This window comes from Anopheles coustani, chromosome 2 (genome assembly GCF_943734705.1).
Source record: "Anopheles coustani chromosome 2, idAnoCousDA_361_x.2, whole genome shotgun sequence".
NCBI lineage: Eukaryota > Metazoa > Arthropoda > Insecta > Diptera > Culicidae > Anopheles > Anopheles coustani.
In genome coordinates this window covers 67,320,732-67,338,243 of record NC_071289.1, presented here as the reverse complement: position 1 = coordinate 67,338,243, position 17,512 = coordinate 67,320,732, and the positions used below count along the sequence as shown (strand labels likewise).

At 44.1% G+C, this 17,512-nt stretch overlaps 2 protein-coding genes across 2 annotated transcripts in view; both read left to right on the top strand.

The window, feature by feature from the left end:
* The first annotated feature begins 949 nt into the window (after nt 1–949).
* Nucleotides 950–2,475, top strand: LOC131265540 (cysteine dioxygenase type 1). Its single transcript, XM_058267823.1, has 3 exons — nt 950–1,248; nt 1,836–2,308; nt 2,382–2,475. Exons 1-3 carry the CDS (start codon nt 950–952, stop codon nt 2,384–2,386), a joined length of 777 nt encoding a protein of 258 aa, XP_058123806.1. The 3' UTR covers nt 2,387–2,475.
* A 5,499-nt stretch (nt 2,476–7,974) lies between these two features.
* Nucleotides 7,975–17,512, top strand: part of LOC131262097 (uncharacterized) — a 29,975-nt gene continuing 20,437 nt past the window's right edge. The window contains exon 1 of the mRNA XM_058264021.1: nt 7,975–8,537. Within this exon, the coding sequence (XP_058120004.1) occupies nt 8,372–8,537 (166 nt within the window). The 5' untranslated portion in view covers nt 7,975–8,371. The remainder of the gene's footprint in view (nt 8,538–17,512) is intronic.

Below are 17,512 nucleotides of genomic sequence, written 5' to 3'. Positions count from 1 at the left end.
AAAATACATCAATCATCGCAGATCGAGGATGCACACGATTTCAACGGCTTTAAAGATCATGCCGTGGATCGATGTCTTGCAATGTTGTTGCGTTTTTGCACTGCCCGTCCAAATGGTCCACATGTATGGTGTCTTACGAGAATGACCGTGGCTCGGAACAAATTGTTATTACAAACTGATAAAGATCGATTTGCGATGTAGGATGTTTCTGGCCGGGCGTGAGGGTGACGTTTTCCGTCCGCTTCCCCTTTTTCTGCTCGGCGGCCAATGCAAGAATGGCTCCTCATGGTCATTCCGTCCGATGAAATGAGGCAATCCTGCCAATCGAATGGTTAGATTTTATTGCCTTGTCGAACGGATCCTGTGTGCATATGTGCGTCATCATTAGCGGTTACCTTAGCAGCTAGGAGTACCTCAAGCAACGGCCTACCTAACGATCGCTGGTGCAGTAACTGCATTTGTGGTACCTGGCAGCCTACTACGATGTCTTTTAAAAGGCTGTTCAACCTACCGTACATGGCGGGGCGGTACATCTATCTGTTTGCATCCAAATAATGGTCAAAGAGAAGGAAAAAGAAATGAAAAAACCGGCTTAACTCCTCCCTTGAGTCTTCAGGGTACACACCGAAGGGTACAAAGCGGACTTACCGGGGGCTGTAAAAGGGTTGCAGAGGCACGGTAATGATAGGTTACGAATAAGTGTGCACAATTAAGACGCTGACATGTTGTGGGATAAATTTACCACAATGGTAAACTGTGCACAGGCTGCACTAGACGCGATTACGTTTTTCTTCCCCCCATCAAAGTGTGCGTTCGCGGTAATCGGATCGATGTTCTACAATCGACGTATTTTTAACATTTATATTTTATTGTCTTCGACCGCCGCAGCACATCGGAAGAGCGCCGTTTTCAACCTACGTTATCAGCGGGAAAGAACATAAAAATCATAATGACGTCGGCGGCGATCGTGGAAAACAACAACCTTAACAACAACAACAGCCATCACGACGACAACCTCAGCGACGAGCGCGGCGAAAAGTATCTGCGTGAGCTGACGAAAACCTTCACCGGCATCGACAAGCCCTTGAAGAATGCGCGGAAGTGCGAGACGCTGACCGACCTGATCGGTGAACTGCGCAAAACCTTCGACTCGGACCATGTCAACATCGAGTACGTCAACCATCTGATGCTGAGCTACCAGTCGAATCCGTCCGAGTGGCGCAAATTCGCAAAATTCGACCGTTACCGGTAAGTACTTATGGTATGCGGACACGTTGCTCTTGGATACAAATATCTCAAAGGAGGATCACAAACTCAGATAACAGGGTCGATTAAAGACAACGCGACACTCCTGGAGGCCTGATTAGATTTGCGATAATTTATAGCAGTAATCTCTTTTTTTCTTCTTACGATGAGGTTTATTGGAGTTATTGAGACATGATCCTATCGAAGGATAAAGGTCTCCATGGGATATGTTTTCTTTTCGGTAAATGGGTCTTCCGTCTTATCAACCAATCAGGTCTCTTGGCTTTGGAATCAGCTGTTGTAGAGCTTCATTTAGTCAAAGTTTAGTTTCGCTTATCACAAACAATAACTGCGCCAATGAAAGCATGATTTGTTCACCATTTAAATTTGTACATGTGGGAAAGATGAAACACAAATTTTCCGATTCCTAGATAACAGTTGATTGTCCTGTCTATATATTGGATTGGTTTATCTCACAACACGATGAGATGGTGAAAATTTCCAGCAAGTTTGCATATTTGATGATAACTAGCGTGCGTGTGTGAAGTGGTAAATGTTCAACAGCATACATATGGTTAACCATCTTGCAGCTACACGAGAAATCTGGTGGACGCCGGAAATGGCAAGTACAACCTGATGATTCTGTGTTGGAACGAGGGGCATGCGTCCGCCATCCACGACCATGCCGACTCGCATTGCTTCATGAAGATGTTGAAGGGGCAGCTGATGGAGACGCGCTTCGCTTGGCCAAAGGATGCGACGGTGAACGATGACAATGGCGCGGACATCGGCAAGGGGCAGACTGCCGATGAAGAGATCGAGTACAACGGGGATGAACTGGAGGAGTTGTCCCGCAGCACGCTGGAGACGAACGGCGTTTGCTACATCAACGACACGCTGGGATTGCACCGCGTGGAAAATCCAAGCCACACAGATGTCGCTGTATCCCTGCACCTGTACTGCCCACCGTTTGACACGTGCTCGATCTTCAACAAAGCCAACGGAAAGCGCACCAAGTGCAAGGTTACCTTTTGGAGCAAGTTCGGCAAGCGGGAGCCTATGGGTAGGTAGAGACTACTCAGATTCATAGGTAGATGTAGGAGGTAATGTTGTTCGATTTATTTTCTTTATTCCAGCATGATAACACCAGAATCGTCTGCTACATTTGCCGTACAATTCTTTTATCGACTGAACCATGGAAGTGATAGTAATAAAACATAAGTAATCAACAATTTTGCATTTCATGTAACGGTAGTCCTCTGTCGAGAAAGTGTAGAGCGGTATTTCAATTAAGATAACGTTGTGAGATTTGTTTTGTTAGATGAATTATTTGGAGAAATGAGAAAACTAGTTCTAACGGATCTATTAAATATTATTACGATTTAGAGATACTATTTGTTTTTTAATTGTCCGTATCTGAAAGAAATAAATCATCTGTTTGTTGCTCATTTTAATTGATATTTGATATGAAGAATTCCTCCAGGTGAAGCAAAAGGCAATTTAAAAAATCGGCCCCGACCAAACAATTGAAAACGAATTTCATATGAAACATTTCAATACTTGCCATAAAACCATATTTCATGCAATTTGAAATTATGGCATAGTTCTCAAGAGTATTCAAACGACGCACCAATTCCGCATGACTATTTTTCAATTCTATATCTTCGGTATGATAAGATTTTATTTTACATTTCTCTAAATAAAGAAAAGAAAACAAATAAATTTCTGACCGAAAGTTTTCTCTTTGACACATTTATGTTTTGACAGTCCAATACCACAACGAAGACTTTCTCTTTCTCACTAGCTGTTTTGGCTCGTTAAAAAAATCATAGCTTTCTCTTTCCCACTTTCGTTGTTGCTTGTTTTGGATGCGCAGCAAATTCCATCGCTGCTAGTGTTGTGAGGTGAGCGGGAGAGTTACTCCACTCGCTCAGCTCACCTCATTGAACGCGGGCTCCAGAGCAGAGTTCACCAAATAGAACGACGAGGCTCCCAACGAAAATGTTGCAAGTTTTTTTCGAAGTTTGAGGCAGAAAGTGGCACCTGAGCGAAAATAGATACTTTAGTGCAACGATTTTATTTTGAATTTGGATATCTCTTCAAAAAGAAACGCAACGAACCGATACATAATTTAAGCAATGAAAACACTCGAGCTTGTGAATGCAAAATGTAAAAAAGATCCGCTCATGTTGGTCAGAAACCATATGAATGGTAGCCTTATTTAAACTTATTTGGGACACAGAGTTTGAAAAAAGTTGGAATTTGATACGTGTTGCGAGGTACCTCGCTCAATCCGTTCACTTTTGGGAGCGGTATAGCCCACTCAACTCATGACAAAGAGCAAGTTGACCCAACACTAGTCGTAGCGGTTTCTCGTTCTTTTGCCCCGTTTGTTGTTTGTAAATTCCAAGAACATAACGTAGATTTATTGTTTACCTACCCCAAAAGTTATTTTACTCTATGTGGTGCATTGAAACGGTGATTTTAAACGGAATTATGTAATGGTATCAAAGAATGCAGTTTTATTCATAGTTAGTGCATAGTAAGTGTCGACTGGGTCAGGTGTTGGTCTTGTGCGACATGTTGTTAAAGTAGCGGAGGAAGGGAGGGGATCACAACAAAAGTGAACAAAGTGCGAGTGAGTACGCGATAGTGAGTAGGACAGGTGATCCGTCACGATGCCCGTGGTTGGTAGACCAGCGGACCTGCCAGTAGTCGGGCAGCTCTCGTGTAGGTGGGTAGATGGGGTTTCGTGCACGTTCAATCACTGATAACGTGCGGGCAGTGACTGCTTTCTTTATCTCGTCGGCATCGATCACCACCGTCCGCACTTCCTCCCGCTTCGTGCAGTGCAGTGCAGATAGTGTCTTGGCTCTCGCGTAATATCAGCGGAACATGCCAACAACAGGCCGAAATCGGTGGCAAAGCGAACACGTAGAAGATTTCAAAATGGCGATCGCGTTTGGAAAGTGTTGGGACAGCTCCTCGAGTCGAAGCCCCTGCTGAGTAGTGAGCGAGCTCCGCCGAGGGAGCTGTGTGTGAGAAACGCACACTCGTCGTCTTGATTGAAGATCGCGAGCTGTCATCGCACGTTGCTCAGGCTACTACGCGAGTGTGCAGCATCACACCGCGATCGGATCGCGGTACGCGCTGTTCTCGTGTGCGAAGAAAAGCAATCCTTTCCACTGTTGGTCAGCGGTTGCTTCAATGGTGGATATTTTTGTGTTATTGGTTTTCCCCCATTCCCCTCCTCTTTTACGGCGCACCTTGCATGCCAACACGTCGTCTGCTGAGTTGCATCGTACTCCGTTTCACCGTCGTTTCTGCCACGTTGGAGCAGGTTTCGCTGCAGCGCGTGAGACTGTTTGAAGAAAATCCCTCGCCCCCCGTCCCATGGCCCGCCGAGAACTGAAGCAAACATTCCGGCAGAGTTAATGAAAACTGTCCTTTCGGTTCATGTGACACCAATTAGCAGCGCATTGGATTGCGTCGATCCCATGGCGTCCCGTCTCCCTTTCCCTAAGCGGATCGCATCCATCCACCCGATGGTCGGGGTGTATTTGTGCGCGAAGTGAGGGCGTTTGCCTTTTTCTGCGAGGGTGCGTATGTGCGTGTGTGTGTGTGTGTGTGCGCTCGCGCGTGGGGTACACCTGCGCGCTTAAAATATTTTGCCATCTCAAGCCGTCCGTCGTCGGCACAGGTGACCTAATCGAATCGGTCAGCATAAGGTATCCGAAGGAGAACCGGACCTCCTTCAATCCGGCGTGGATTGGTGTGCGTACGCGAGAGTGCCTTGTTGAATATCGTAATCCATCCACCACGCAGGAATATTTCGGTGGAATATTTCGAATCGCGGTAGCTTCGAGGAACTGTGCCCTAACTGTGTGGGGTAGGGTTGTAGTATCATTACGTCAACATTTTGTCATCGCCCCGTCGAATGTACTACTTTTTTTCTTCTCTTTTCCGCTATCGTCATGTAGTAGTGCGTTGGGCAACTGAAACGAGCAGTCATTGTCGCCGCAAACATAAGACGTTTTATAGTGTGTTTTTATTTTTATTTTTCGAAGGTCTCGTTTCGATAAAGTTTACTTAGAAAAGACCATTTAGATACTACACAAACAGCTGGCTAAGGCGCGGATATCATTGCGTGTCCCGTTCTGTTTAGCTGACTGTGTGTGTGCAGTGTTTGTGGAAGTTTGTTTTGTTGCGCTGTGGTGGCACATTCCGTACGAAACACTGGTCCCGCGGCGGGCGATAATCGCGCGCGGAACACTAGCAATTCAATCGTAATTTTTTCAGGCCCTCCACCCCCCGCTGCCTTTTGCTATCTTTTTATTCCAACGTTTCACTCTCCTTCCCAATCCACTAGCTGGCGTCTTGTTTTGCTTCGCTTTATTTGATCGATGAATGCCCCACTGTAACAGTTTCTGGCCGGCGCGGAGAAAGTCGCGGATGCGGGAAGGATAGAACACTGCCTGCTGCGGTACGGAACAAAATCCAGGCCCCTCCTACCCCTTTGTACACGGATGCACCGGGTTGGGCATCTTCTTCGAACCTTCTCCGTCCCCAGGGCACAACTACTTCCACGAGGCGGCTGGTGCACTCCGGCCACAAATCGCCATAAACTAGCCTTCGGTTGCATTCCTGTCCCACGGCCAAGGCGCATGGCTGTGCAAGGGCAGTAGCAGCAGTAAAGGGCGAATTCACAATCATAACACCAGAATACAACCCACCCGAACGCCGCCCAGCATCACGCCAACACCGGATGATGGTTGCAAAGTGTCTGCTGTGTCCTAGCCTCCACAAGGTAAGCCGGGTAGTGGGCACCAGGCAACGGGGAAGTGAGAAATGTGTCAGGTGGCGCCTACTAAGTCCCTAGCAATAGACTCAAGCGCTTGGTCCAACTTTCCCCACCATCGTAGAAAAAAAGTGCGCACACGATCGCATGCTGCGCGGTGGCGGTGGAATCGGAAAATCGATCAGCAGAGAGGAAGAAACTCGAGTTTGTCGAAGGAAATAGAAAGACAGAAGCAAAGAAAGGAAGCGAAGAAAGTGCACCACGTGAATTCGAAGGGGGTGGTAAGATGAAAGCACACACGTGAATGGAAACGGCTATTAGTAGGTGCAAAACTGCAATCAAAACGGCGCAAATCGTGACTGGACTGGAAGGGAGGGGGCCTCCAGTTGTTCTCGTGCCTCGTACTGCATGCGCAAAAATACGGGAACTGCAACTCCTTGCCTGCCTGTGGCGGCCTTGCCTAATGACAGGAATTTAGCTTTGAAACTTTGATGCAATTACCAACACACGAGCCGAACCGGCCCAGTCGTGAACTACCCCCGGGTTGGGCATTCGTTTTCTCTGCAGATCTAGGAGGCAGATAAGACATGAATGGTGTCTTGCGCAGTCGTTTGAGATGCCACACTGCAGCCCTGTCTGTCACTGCATTTGCGATAAGCTACTTGTGGTGGAGTTTATGCCCGGGATGAGAATGTCCTCATTTGTCAGCTTATAAACACCTTTCGTTGGCAATGAGACTGAAGGAAAAAAATACTCTTCCGTTTTAGGTTGATCACATTCAAATCGGATCGGATAATGACAACATAGCAAAATTTAAAATTTTTTTGAAGTATCTGTACTCTTTATTTTTCTACTATTTGAAAATGTTTTGTAGAAAACTTGAGTACTTCTAAAAAAAATCTACTGGTGCTCGTGCATTTCTTAACCCGCGGCGATGCAGAATATTTCCATAGCTTCTTTTGAATTCGTAATTTTTAACCCCCAAAATGTTTTTCTATTTTTTTGCAATACATCTGTTGAAAAAATTTTTCTCGGTAAACTGTTTACCAAAGATATTAAAATAAAATGGATCCTTATTTTATCATTGTTGATTGTTTCACGGTAGTAAGGTTATGGGAGGTCTCTTAATATATTCTTTAATATAGAAAAAGGACCCAAGCATTGTTATTTACTTCAAAAGCGTATCATCAAGCCTAACGAAACAAGGTAAAGAGACGTTAGGATTCTTCTATTTATTTTCTATTTGCATGAATCCTCCTGATGGTTTCATTTCCGTACAGTTCAGAACCGTGAACCGACTTAGAAAGGTCACTTTTATTTGGCAGTTCAATGTAATCGTCCACCTCGTTGGTAGGTGTTGCGCAAACCTTCCTTCCAACGTATGCCGGTTTCGTATCCTTTTCACCATCTGCAAAGAAAAACGCTGAAAACTGGGCCGTTGTTGTTGTTTTTTTTGTTTAAATTTTACACAACGATTTAGTTTTTTTACTGGTCTGGTCTCATTCGTGTCCCTCCGTTTGCTCGCTCGGGGTAGGAAGGAAAAATCTAGTCGCGACTAAAGTTCAGCCAAAAACGTGCCTGCCAAAAAACTATAATCGCACCTTTCCTGTGCACTCATCTTTTTCTTCTTCTTCTTCGCAGACGTGAAAACAGACGACCCGTAACTGCAACCAGCGGCGGGCGGCAGCACCACCCGTGTGTCTTCCCGCACTCCGCCCCCTGTCGTCTACCACGCGACAACCCCCAACTTTCGTTAGGCCACCCGTTTTTCGATTGCACCGTGCACAATCCTCTCCTCCCCCACCAACCCACTCTTCTCAGGCCGGGGCCGAGGCCGCACAATCGAAAAAAGCAAAAGTGTCGAAAGTGAAGTCAGCTGAAGCCGCCGGCGTGAAGAAAGCACCGGGCGAGTGAAGAAAAACGAGACGGGGTGTGACGGGCGAGAAAAAAGTGTTGGGAAAACGAAGAGTCTGTGATTAAATTCAATTAGAGGCACTTGTTCCGATTTTTACTCCTGTAAAGTGTCATCGCATCGTCGCCGTGTCGCGGTGGTCAGTGTGTGAAGAAAGGAAAGTGTCCAGCGGTGGTGTGGTGTCCTCCCGGGGGGGAGTCGTGTGCTGTAATATAGAGTGTATGGTTAAACCGTTTTGAACTGCAGTATATCCCGCGGAAGGTGCATTGGGCAATAAATCAGGGGACTGCACTTCTCTGACCCGCTCTTCGGAAACCACCTCAGCCCCAGCACGAGTCGGTGACGTGGACGGTGGAAAATAGTCGCCAGGCAAGCAGCCCCAACTCCAACATCCGCAACACACAAACACACCGATCATGGAGTCGATGGAGTACGAAGAAGCGCGGAACATGACGCTGCTGTTCTTTCTCGAGCGACTGCTCGATCGAGGCGAACCCCGGACCCTGCACGATCTGTCCTGCCAGTTTGGGGCACGCGGGTTCACAAAGGAAATGCGTCAGATCGCCGGCGGAAGTCAATCAGGTCAGTACCACCGTTACCGTATTGTTAGGGATTATTGCAACACGGGACAAAGGTTGGTCCGGTAGATTATTACCTGGGTAGGGGGATGTCCTTTTACACGGAGGTTTATTTTCAATCCTCTGGTTGAACTTTTATTTCCTTCCCTTTGCGTGAGGCCACCAGGCCCGACCGAGATACAGTCTGCTGCAAGTAAAATCGGACGCTTGAAAAATGAGACGGTCTGCTGTCTTTCCGCAAGCCTACAGCATTCCCGGAACCGAATATTGACCTTCAACGTATACAGTTCTATTCATTAACTCTTTCACTATGTAAGTAAATTGAAAACGAAATCAAAATCGATTGTTTTACTGAGATACGGCTCAAAATATGCGCGAAGACCCGAAAAGCGGACACGCAAGTAAAATCGGACAGCTAGGTTTCTTTGCCGTTTGGTGCACTTCAAGTGGTCGCATGTCGTTGTACCTGCACATTTATTAGTTGGCCACTATTGTTCTTTGCACTTGATTTATAGGTACCCAAATTATCATACAAAAAACCCATAAAAAATAACGATAAGCTGACGAGAATGCAAACAAAGATTGTTACTATTTCACTGTGGATTATTTGTAATGTTTTAGTTAAAATTTAACTAAAAATGATTTTTTATCATAAGTTTCTCACACAATTCACTTTATGCAATGCAAATAATCAAAACAGGTGTTTGAAATTCAGCATTTTCTCAAGTTTTCACTTGTAGCTAAAAAAAACATGTAGCCGTTTTGGCGTGCTTTCAACTTATTTTTTGTAATTTTCTTTACATAAACTCTTTAGTTTACGTCTTTCAATTATCACAAGAAGTTTTAAATTGGTTTGTAGTCGTACAACCACCACCATAAGTTCCTACAAGTGCTTTGTTACCCACAAGTGTGTTGTTATTGGATGACGGTAGTGAGCAGTTTGGGCAGTTGAATAATACCCATAATCTAGTATCCAGCAATGTGTGTTTTGGATTATAGTCTTGATAGAATACAAAATATTACTTCAAATGTTAGTTATTAAGTGCTAGATTTTGACTTAATTTTGAAAATATTGATGTAATACACCTTGTTCATGATGCCGTGTATGACATGCAGCTTCCCAGGAACTTCGACGGAGTTACGATACCATATGATTGATCAATCATGTCCAAACTTCAAGATTTTTTTAACTGATATGAAAGCTAATGGTTAATACCTTTGACTGTGTTAATATATATGATGAATTTTCTTCATTTAACCATTGTTTTCTTACTTTAAGAACTCTTCTTCCCACGTTTCCAAGTGGGTTACTGGGTTATGCTTCATTGATCTCGTTAAACTCAGGGCTTCAGTAATGAAATTAATAAACTTTCATTTCACAAGATTATCCAATCCTATTCTGGTTTCCTCGTAAGTAGTTTCCCTTCATGTTTGGATCATCTTACTGATCATAATCTGGGCCATAATCCCATCTGATACTAACAAGTTTAAGTTTGTTGCTTCTGTGTAAAATTTGAGTATTTTTGTTTCTTCATTTTGTTGTCTACCTTGCAACTACAAAGAACAATAGTGGCCAACTCATATTTGTGGTACTAGAACGACCTAAAGTCACTTGCAGTGCGCCAAACGGCAAAGAATCCTAGCTGTCCGATTTTACTTGCGTGTCCGCTTTTCGGGTCTTCGCGCACATTTTGCGCCGAATCTCAGTAAAACAATCGATTTTGATTTCGTTTTCATTTTTCTTACGTAGTGAAAGAGTTAACGAAAAGAATTGTATACGTTGAAGGTCAATATTCGGTTCCGGGAATGCTGTAGGCTTGCGGAAAGACCTTCTCATTTTTCGAGTGTCCGATTTTACTTGCAGCAGACTGTACCACCACCCGCTCGCTCTCTGGCATTAAAATAGGCTATCGATTTACTTGTGTTCCACATCTTTGTTCTTTTATGCTGGTGCCTAACCGCCGAGAACTCCCAGCCCCCTTCATGGTTGGTCCTTATTTTGAGCACGACTTCCGGTACCTGGGGATGTTTTATTTTCCGGGGCGACACAAACATACACACACACACACACACCTCAACAAAAGATTGTTGAGAAAGGTGGTGCACCTAGTGGAAAAACTGAAACGGAAAAAAGGTACCGGTAAGCCACAAACCGCCGAAGAAATGGATGAGCGTGAGAAGGCCATAACTTCCTTTCGCTGCTTTAGGGTGGAAGGTCCTTGCCTCCTCCTTGGACCGGTCCCTCGAGGGGGAGAATATATGTATGTGTATAAAAATATACTCTAACAAACAAAGCTTACTTTTGGAGGAGGTCGAGGCGGGTTGTTGTCGCAGCGGAAATCTAGGGCAACACTACACCGCGGCTATAATTGGCTTATCGGCGAGAATTGTTGCTGCCAGCAAAGGTTCCAGCTGCTGCTGGTGTGCACTATGAGAACCGGTCTTGGTGAAGCGTGGATGTAAGCAGTCAAATATTACTTTCGATAAAGATTGTGTTTTTGACAAGTCCAGATTTGGCAGTCGTCCCAAAACGTTTGTTCATAGGTTTTAGTCTGTGTAGAAACCTTAGAAGGCATCATGATTGTAGAGTTGGGTAAATCATGAATCAGAATAACTCCAAGAACTGTAACGAGAAATTAAAATCTTTGAAGATTCGTGAATATTTGCCATAGTTTCAATAATTTCCACACAATGATTTGTAGAATTGGAAACGGATGAACGATTCGCATCGAGAGATTAAAAAACACAATTCTATAAAATTGACCTTTAAAGGTTGGGAGTACTTATTTCATGCAATTTTTTAAAAACATTTCTTCTATGCTAATCCTTAACATCGTCCATCGAGGTTTCGGTAAAGTTGTGAAAGAGGGCAGATAAAAATAAATTAAAGACTTCGGTCCAAGTATCTTTAATTTATTGTAGCGAATTAACTGATGATTGTCCCCGAAGTTAAATTCTGTTTTGCACCATTTTTAATTCAAGCGCAGGAGGAATACTTTTTCCCTTAACTGCTAACCCTATCAATTTAGAAAATAATCGGGTCGCGATAACATCTGGATTGATATATTTAGGAACATTTTAGGATTGACGTACCGTATTTTTAGGTTGTATAACGACCCGCCTAAAAATATACCCAATGTTTATGAAAAAAATGTTTTTTTTTATAATTTTCACCAGTTTTTATAATTTTATTCCTATTTGAATCATCACTCTATGATGGTAGATCTGCTTGGAAGTGATCTAAAATGCTTCTATCCCGCATGATTTCCATTCATTTTTGAGTATTCAATCATATTTAACTTGAACTTTGTTGGAGGCATCTTGCTTAAATTGCGCGAGTTTGAAGACGAATACTAATTAGTTGTCAACAAATCTGTCATAAAAGTCTCGAAAAGTCCAAGTTTAAATCGACCGGTAATCCATAAAGCTAGAGTCGAAAAGTTACTTCCCTCGTATAACGAGCTCTTAATCTGACTTTAGTCATTTTTGAAGTAAAAAGGGGTCGCTATACACAGAAAAATATGGTATTTACGAAAGTATTTGGTAAATTAATTCACCACTTATTATTCCACTGTGCGTTCCTTGTGCCAAACTTCTTGAACGAACGCCACGAGAGGACATCGAGCGGTGGACAAAGTTCTTCGATTGTCGCTGGCGTCTTGTTGCCACACGGTGGTGGTGCCCATGTGGCCCGTGGTGGAGGCCAACCCCAGAAGTGGTCACAGTGTCGTCCCCATACCGGGCCAAGTGCTTGCCCGTGTCTTTGTCTTATCGCAACCCCCGGGATGCTCGGCGGAGTGGGTTATATTTTATTATAGTTTATTGTTTCCTGATTTACATTCCAAACGGTAGTCACTGCAGAAATACGGCATGATGGCAGCAGCGCGCACCCTCTCCGGACATCTTCCCGGGGGGTGGTGGAGCCCATTGCCGGGCGGATTGGCAGAACTTCTTCAAAACTTGTTGTGTTTGTGTGTGTGTGTGTGTGTGTGTGTGTTCGCACACCGGCCCAGTTTGCAAGACAAGGTTATGTTTGACTTGTTCACTCGAGTGTAGGAGAAGCCTCCAGCGAGCCCCGGCGCAGCAAAACCAGGGGCGAAGAAGGTCGGACAAGATTTCTAGACGGCTCAGTGCATAAGGAGCATGTTGTTGTTTTCCTCTCCGATGCCGTTGTGTGCTTCTGCTGCATACGCATACACGCGTGTAGCGTACGGGTATGGAAACCGTTGGCCCACGGCCAATACGAGGGTGGCTTGGGAAAACACAGGCCTCGGAATCAAACAGGAGGCTTGTTGTTGTTAATCTAACCCATGTGTAGTTTGTAAACAACGTCGGCTCAATTTGGTGGAGGAGGGATTCCATCGCCTTGAATTGCCCGCCGCGGCCGATGATCCCTCTTCCAGGAAGACTTTCTGGAGCAGTTGTTGCATCTCTTTCGTCACAACCCTGCTCCACACCTTTCCCGGCATTTATATATATCCTTCGTCCACCTACGACGATCGGATCCGATTCCAGCGAATTGAGGCTCAAGAAAACGGGAGTAAACATCGACTCCAACATGCCTGCCGGGGGAAAGTAATCATGCTACAGCTACTGACCAGTGTTTGGTGCCTGGGGCGGGGTAGGGAGGAGGCGGTGTGTGCCTCGATTTGGAGGCAGGATTTTATGGCAGCCGCACTCTGCCGCAAAACCGTTCGGGTCGAATGCGGGCATGCCGCCATGTAACGAGACCTGAGACGTGTGGTGTAGTGGCCATGGTCGTGGTCGGGTCTGGCCGTAATGGACAATAAATTATATCAAAAATATATACACACCATCAGCTTGAGGGTGCTTTCCACACCCTGTAAAAAGAGAGAGAGCGAGAGAGAGGGTAAGCCAGGGCTCGAATGTCGGTGTGCGTGTGCCGCCTGCAATTGCAGCAAAACAATCAACCAGCAATTGCAACGGACAAGGGCGGCCTTTTACTACGGCTTTAGTATTCCGCCGGCGTTCCGGTGCGCTTTCGAACGATGGCGTGGAGGGGGAGGGAGTACACGAGGAGTTAAAAATGGTTTACGGACTTGAATTTAGCTTCCCTTCGGATGATTGATTTGCGCCGAAGGAGCTGGTCAGTCAGGTTGGCCCTTGATATTTTTTGTTCGTTGTTTTAGTTTGCCGATAACAAGATTTCTGTAGCATTGCGGTTGTGATTAAATGAATGGGTTGCAGTTATTTTCCATCTTGAATTTCCATGACATACATCATGCAGTGGAAGGGTTAGTAAATTTTGTGAAATGGCTTATGTTTTAATGCAGGAGCTTAACATTTTCTAAGATTCTCATTACTTTCGTCACGCTAAAGAGTGCAATGTTTCACTTCAGAAGAATTACAGAGCTATATCTAGGGCTCGATAGTGTCAGTAGTTTAGCGCAGGGTATTTCTAGGCCAAAAGTAGATTAAAAAAACAAATAAATTGAAAAATAAGTTTTGATTATCTCTAACAATCATAAAAGTGAAAATATAGTTGTGAACCACCCGAAGAAAGTTGTACCTTCGTTCCTATAAGAATGGAATAATTTAACCAGTTTCAAATGAAAAATCATAGACCGATCTTGTATTTAAATAGCTAAAATACTTAAGATTTCATTAAAAGTTTAAGTATGTAATTTCTGGCAATGTATTGATATAATTGTTTGTTAGTTTTGGAAACTTTAAATTCATTTGGAGGGTTCCGAATGTAGGTTAAATGTTATGGTAATTTTGACATATTAAAAACAATACCGAGGAAGGGCAATTATTTAGACTTGGGTTATTCAGATTGAGATTCATCAATCTGAATGACTCTTTGCATTGATTTCGGGATTCATAAATCTTTCAATGAGAGATTCATGAATCATTGTATAACCGATTCAATTACACGGGGAACCTCTTGTTTTTGGTTGCTCAATCCATGTAGGGGAAGGTGGGGCAAGACGCCCTGGTGGGGTAAGATGTCCCGGCCTGTTTTAAGCTGAATTAAGCCATTTAAAAATAATTTAAGTAATATAATATGTTCATCAACGTATCTAGTGATGCAACACTACAGCCTATGTAAATTTCACTGCACGAAATAACCATTTCAAAAAGAAAACGAGAAAAAACCAAATTGACTCTAAATGATCTAATATTTTGTCACTTTTATGTAAGGTATGGCATACTTTGATATTATATTTTTTAAACACCCAGGCCTTCTTATACTACCTGATAATGGTATTTAACGAATACCGAAGAGAAACTGTTTTAAAATTCTCAAAATTTTAAACAAATTACATAAAACGGACGATCCTCAGAGTGAGGCAAGATACACCGGCCGAGGGGGGGTAAGACGCCATAGCATTCCAAATGTAAACAATGGGGCAGGACGCTCCATTAAAACAAGAGGAAGTCGCACGGTGCCTCCATTATCCACGCATTGTTGATTTAAATATGTCTTATTTTAAACATGTCATATGAGTTTCATAGAAACGAATAGTTTTTAGTTCTTCATATGAAATTTGTGTTAATTTTTTATGATGTTCAACTGTGTTTTCAAACCACAGATCATCTGGATTACAAAACGTCAAATTTTAACTCTGTCAGAAGTGCTACCTGCAAGGTTGATGTAATTGTAAAGGTTGTACTAAGGTGGTTTGTATAAAAGGTCAAAAACTGATCCGTGAAAATATTCAATAATTGTTCGGAAATCAGCAACGAATTTATACCCAAACTGTCTTTTGAATGCTACACCACAGAATTCAATCCAATGTGGGTTACATGGGCTCAGTATCAGACTGTTACTCGTGCCTCTGCATAGACTAACCTTTCAACAAGCAACCTTGGTCCATCTCCTGCTTGTTTTGGGTCGTCTTGCCCCATGTTTACATAGTGGTGCGTCCTGCCCTACCGGTTGGGCCATCTTGCCCCACTATTGTCAACGGAGCAAAAACTGAAAGGCCCTCCGAAAATCTTATTTAATATGAAATTGATTAGTTTGATATAGTGTTTAATATTTAATAGTGTCAAGATGTTCATTTATCTAACTATGAAAGTTAGAGGCTTTTCAATGAAAGGAATAGAAGAAAATAATGTTTTTCGCTTAAGGGGGGCGTCCTGCCCCACTTTACCTTACTTCAGAGAATCGTGAAGATTCATGAAAGATTCATTCAGATTCAGGGAGGCGTAGACCGAGTCATCAATGCTTTGAGATTCGAATCTTCGAAGATTTAGGAATCAATCCGAATAAATCTTGTAACTCATTTGAATGAATCTTGTCAAAAGATTCGTTAGGCAGAACACCTGTCGAATTGAATATTAAGTTACTTACAAGCTTGAAAGGATTCTGATTCCTTGAGCATTTCATAACCTAATGAGCATTCTATCGAGTGAACGGGAGGGAATATAACTAGTCGTCGTCGACCAGGCTACGTCCGGTCTCTGGACAAGTTCCATATTTCTATCGATAATGCGGTTTGACAAGTTATGTTTTAAATAAAAAAAAAAGAGCAAGACCAAGAAGTGGCGAACCTGTTCCGCATAGATATTACGTGCTGGGACTTTCTCGCCGTTACCTAATATCTCTCCGATCCCCTCTCAGGAAAGGAGAAGGGCACGGGAAATGGACACCTGCGAGATAGTGATGGTTCCAGGTTCAGTCCAAAAAAGGCCACGGGCGACTTTTCGCTGGAAAGAACCCGACACACCGATAGGTTTTCAACGGTGTCAGTTTCGCCTCGTCGATGGGAAATGATTTACCTTCGGGTTCTTGGGTGTTGCTTGGGTCATTCTGGTGCAGTTCTGTAGAATCACTGCACGCAACTTCTCTTGCCTTCACTCACTCGAACTGACGCAACTGCGACGGAACAAAACGACGGACGGTGTGGTTATTTAAAATCCGTTTTAAGTCAAGTTCGACTTGTGCGCGGCACTGTTATATTTTTCCTAACGGCACCGGGGGAACTACGTGACGGGAGCACACCTGCGTCCATTCGGGGTGGCAGTGTGGTAGCATAATATGTTTACATGTGGATACTTTTTTCACCTGGGACAAAGGAAGCAAAAACCCAACCAACCCCCCCTCGTTGGTCCTGCGATCGTAAGCAGTTTTTAGTGTGCTGCACGATTCGGGAAGAGAGGAGGCCACCCGGTTGGCCGTTAGTTCCATCAGGAAAATGAACCCGCGTACCTTGTGGCTTCCTTCCCTCAACTCCCCCGCCCCTCTCAGCATGCGTTTGTGGCCTCACGTCGCAGAAATAAACAACGGCGTTTAACGAGGGGCGCACGCAAGACAAAAAGCTGGTAAGCGCGCTGTCCTTGGAGGGTCAGACCTGCTCTTGGACGTTATGGGGTGATGTAACTGGCGTGTACCTCACCGCCATAAGAGAAGTGGGGGTCGCGAGCAATCATGGTTGAAGCATCCGCTGTGACGATGTTACTCTGCAAGTATTTACGGATGGAATTATTCTGCCAAGAATGTGCCACCCGGTTTTTTTTCTTTCTGAGGACGTTGTTTTGTGTGTACACAGACGTGTCAACGCACACACACACACTCTGTTCGGGGTCAGAATGGGAATGACGATGCATATGATGGCGATAAAAACGCGACAGGAACACTCTTGCTGACATTAGCCACCCTCAAGAGGGTTTCTTCCCCATGTGGAAGACTTTTCTTCCCAATTCAACATTTTGCCAAGCCATTAACTTAGCCGAAGGTACCGGTTGACGGTATGAATTTTTGCGTGCGTAATGAACATTTTTTCTGAACCTTCAAAAAAGAAGTATACTGAAATGGCACTGCCCACGCGTCAGCATATGTGCGTATTGTGCTCCACCATTCACTCATCTCTTGGCTCTCCAGTACCAATTCGAGGGAATGGAACGTCTTCGAGGGAATGGAAAGCGGATCAAAAAAGCAGGATCTTACGAAAAATGTCTTAATCTTAACACTAGAATACAGCGCTTTGGAATCTTGTTCGAATGCTTTTT